Raw genomic sequence first — 3,418 nt, 5'->3', positions numbered from 1 at the left:
GAAATGAAGAAGTTGGAATGAACGAGAATGAGAGTGGCCTGGGGAAAGATAGCCCTGATGACCTCTTGGAATATTCTATAGTCTCGTGACTAAAGGAAGTTATGATAGTATACTATGTCCCAACTGAGAATGGACCGGAAGTGGAAGCAGCTGCATTGGAATTTGAAAAATGTAGCTACGTCACTAATGACAAATTATAATGATATTCATAGAGACATGGCCGATATTTTGGCTATCTTGTTTCACTCTTAAACCAGTCTTGTTCTTCCTGATAAGCAGTACAATAGCTACTGGAGTCAACTAGTCTTCATAAAGGCCATCATTATCAGAAGATCTCGCTCTATTAGCTTTTTAAAAGAAGAATTATCAGTTTGGGCGCTCGACCACATGTGCTTATGTAAACTATGACATCATGAAACGTCATTGCGGTTAGCTTTGGTATGCCATTGGGTTTATAGGGAGAACCCAGTTCTCAGGGTTCCCAAGGGCCGAGAGACCCAAGACCTGAGATCCTGAAGCGGCATTGGGCGACTAAGAACCTGTGAAAGTCTCATTCTTATCTCACATTCCTATAAAAAGTTATTCCAGTTTTTCTTGGTCCAAACTCAGTTGGGACATAGTATACATAATGAATATCGATTAACCAACTACTACTAGTCAATAACATAAAGGCAGCTTTAATGTTAGAAGATTTGCTTTATGCAAAACGTAAATTTTAACACATAAAAAATCTCTGCAATGAGCAACGTTAAAGAAATACAGGACAACAAAAATAAAAAATTAAATTTAATATACAACAGTATAATACACATACACATACCTTATATCCCGGGGTCCTAGTGGTAGTATCAGTATATTCACTGGCTCTTGGTCTCCTGTTCAACGTACCATCAGTACTGGTAAAAACCACACCCCTTTTACCAGGAGACTGAGGGGGTGTGGCTGACACTAATCTATCAAAACTATGAATCAGTTCCTGGCCCCACCCCCTAGGGGAACCCCCAGTAGGAGGGTCAGTGCTGTACTGGTGGTATGGTCTCCTGCTGTGATTATTAGGAGAGGAACTAGTGTAGGAGGAGCCTCTGGTCCTCCTAATGGGGCCGGCACTGAGAGGGGGTGTGTCAGTAGTGGGTGTGGCTTTTAACGGATAGACTGAGTCTGAGTAATGCCGAGAATGGAATGAGGAGTAGTGGGGAGAGAGAGCCCTCATGAAGGACCCCTCATGTCCTCTGTGTATCTTAGCACTCACTGCTGGCTGGAGGACGGGGGAGAGAGAGGAGAGGTCTAGAGGGGGGCGAGAGGGATTACCCCCGGCCTGAGGGGGCTGGGGGGGCACTGTACGAGGAGAGAGGACGGGGGAAAGGGGCGGGGCTGATAGTGAGAGGGTGGAACTGCTGGGGACGTCTTTTGATAAATGATCATAATCCTCACCATCAGACTGAAGCCCGTTAGTGGGTGGGGTTATGGTAGGTGTGGCTCCATGAGAGGGAGAGGGTGTGGTCGACTGATACCAGGCCAGCTCCTGTTCAATACCACTCTCAACACTGTGGGTGTAATGAGACCACACCCCCACCTTAGCGGCAGTTAATTTATTTTTAAGATAAGTGGGCGTGTCTGGACTGGAAGCAAACCCACTGGTTGCTGAGTCAGCAGACGGTATTCTTGGTGGGCGTGCATTATTATTGTTGTTGTTGGTGTTGTGGGTGTGGTCCAGTACTTGTGACCTTCTTGACTGATCATTCATTAACATGTTAATATCAGGAATCACGTCAACTTCTCTTGATTCCTGATCAATATCATCGTTAGAATCAGCTCCGATATCAGCAGTAGGTAGATGAATCAGTAGATCAGGAGAGAGTGAGCTAACTCTTGATACTGTTGATTCAATGAGACCTGATCCATCCTGGACCGGATTAACTAGTGCCTTTATTAAACTGTGGGGGCGGTTTATCTTATTGTAAGTGGAACGACGCTGAATAATACTACCAGACTCCTAGAGATGATAATGATAATGATAATAATTATTGTAACAATAATTGATGTCAATTTTAATATCTAAATCTTCTTTCAGTATTAAACCATCAATCATTAATGCACTGAACCAATCCTCATACATCATTAATGACCATCCTCTTATTTATTGGATGCTATTATTGTATTAAAGTGGTTCCTATACTAAAAGTATATTGGGTATAATGTCTTACGTTAGTTGAGTCCTTCCCAGTTCCTTCTTTAGATGTTTTCCATTTATTGATTCTGGCATGAAGCTCCTTTGGGTAAGGAGTCAAATCTCTTGATATACCCTAACACATTAATAATACATTACATATTAATAAATAATAATAATAATAATAATATTAATAATAATATTTAATAATAAACCTTTTTCTCTCCAGTGACAAGATGAGGTTCAAAGTTAACGGAGCTGCCCTGAGCATGGAGTCCATCAGTGGGATGGGCCCCAGTAGGAGGAGGAGGAATGGAGTCAAGTGTAGGGATGGAACTGGTATCTGATGAACCATGAGCTAATGAAGGAAGAGATAGGAGTTATTAGGTAGGAATTAAGAATAAATTGAAGTCGGAATCAGCTCAGACTTTCTACACAGCATAAGGGCATCAATATGTATCAGAAAATGTAATAAAAATTTGGGGTGATTTCGGAGCCATTTTTTGTAAAAAAAACCATGGGCTATAGTACAGGGATTTTTTCAGATTTTTGACGTTTTCTTAAAATGGCCGTAACTTGAAAAATTGAAGTCGGAATCAACTCAAATTTTCTACACAGCATAAGGACATCAATATGTATCAGAAGTGATTTTCTTATAAAGTTATTATTATTATCATATCTTTACATTCATCGTAAGGTGTTTCTATTCCTTGTTGAGGGAAGACCACACAAGTGAGGTAACTGTCTCCATTACTGGGATCAGTCTGGAGCTGAAACTCTAACAATGGCTTTGACTATAAAATAAATAAAATAACTAATAATAGGACAGCTGGTAATACTGGAGGGGAATTTTGGGTAATTGTAACATTTTTGTTTATTAATTGGCAGGTTTTAATTTTGTAAATGATTATAAAAGTGCAAAATTGGTCAGTAATTCCCCCTCAAGGTATAAACAGATTATTACTAACATTAATAAACTAATAATAATAATAATAACTGTACAATTGTACATATCAAATGGTACCTGGTTCTCTGCTATCCATATTGCTGTAATGTGAGGTAGTGATGAGAGTCCTGCTGGTAGTCTTGACAACTGGTTCCCAATGATATTAATGATTGTTAAACTGCTCAACTGAGCTATTGATGAAGGAATGGACCTCAGCCGATTGTTCCTTAGGATAAGGACTGTTAGTGAGGAGCAACCACCTATCTGTAATAATAATAATAATAATAAATAAATAAATAATATTA

General features: G+C 39.8%; 1 protein-coding gene across 1 annotated transcript in view; it reads right to left on the bottom strand.

Moving 5' to 3' along the window:
• Positions 1 to 3,389, bottom strand: part of LOC100638997 (uncharacterized) — a 7,842-nt gene extending 4,453 nt beyond the window's left edge. The window contains exons 1-5 of the mRNA XM_003389805.3: positions 3,192 to 3,389; positions 2,853 to 2,961; positions 2,383 to 2,525; positions 2,205 to 2,303; positions 821 to 1,993 (exon numbers count right to left, since the gene is read on the bottom strand). Of these exons, the coding sequence (XP_003389853.2) occupies positions 821 to 1,750 (930 nt within the window). The 5' untranslated portion in view covers positions 1,751 to 1,993; positions 2,205 to 2,303; positions 2,383 to 2,525; positions 2,853 to 2,961; positions 3,192 to 3,389. The remainder of the gene's footprint in view (positions 1 to 820; positions 1,994 to 2,204; positions 2,304 to 2,382; positions 2,526 to 2,852; positions 2,962 to 3,191) is intronic.
• Positions 3,390 to 3,418: the final 29 nt, after the last annotated feature.

This window comes from Amphimedon queenslandica, unplaced genomic scaffold (genome assembly GCF_000090795.2).
Source record: "Amphimedon queenslandica unplaced genomic scaffold, v1.1 AMPQUscaffold_12947, whole genome shotgun sequence".
In the NCBI taxonomy this organism is placed as follows: Eukaryota; Metazoa; Porifera; class Demospongiae; order Haplosclerida; family Niphatidae; genus Amphimedon; species Amphimedon queenslandica.
Note: the sequence above shows the minus strand (reverse complement) of the source record. Positions and strands in the feature narration are given on the sequence as shown.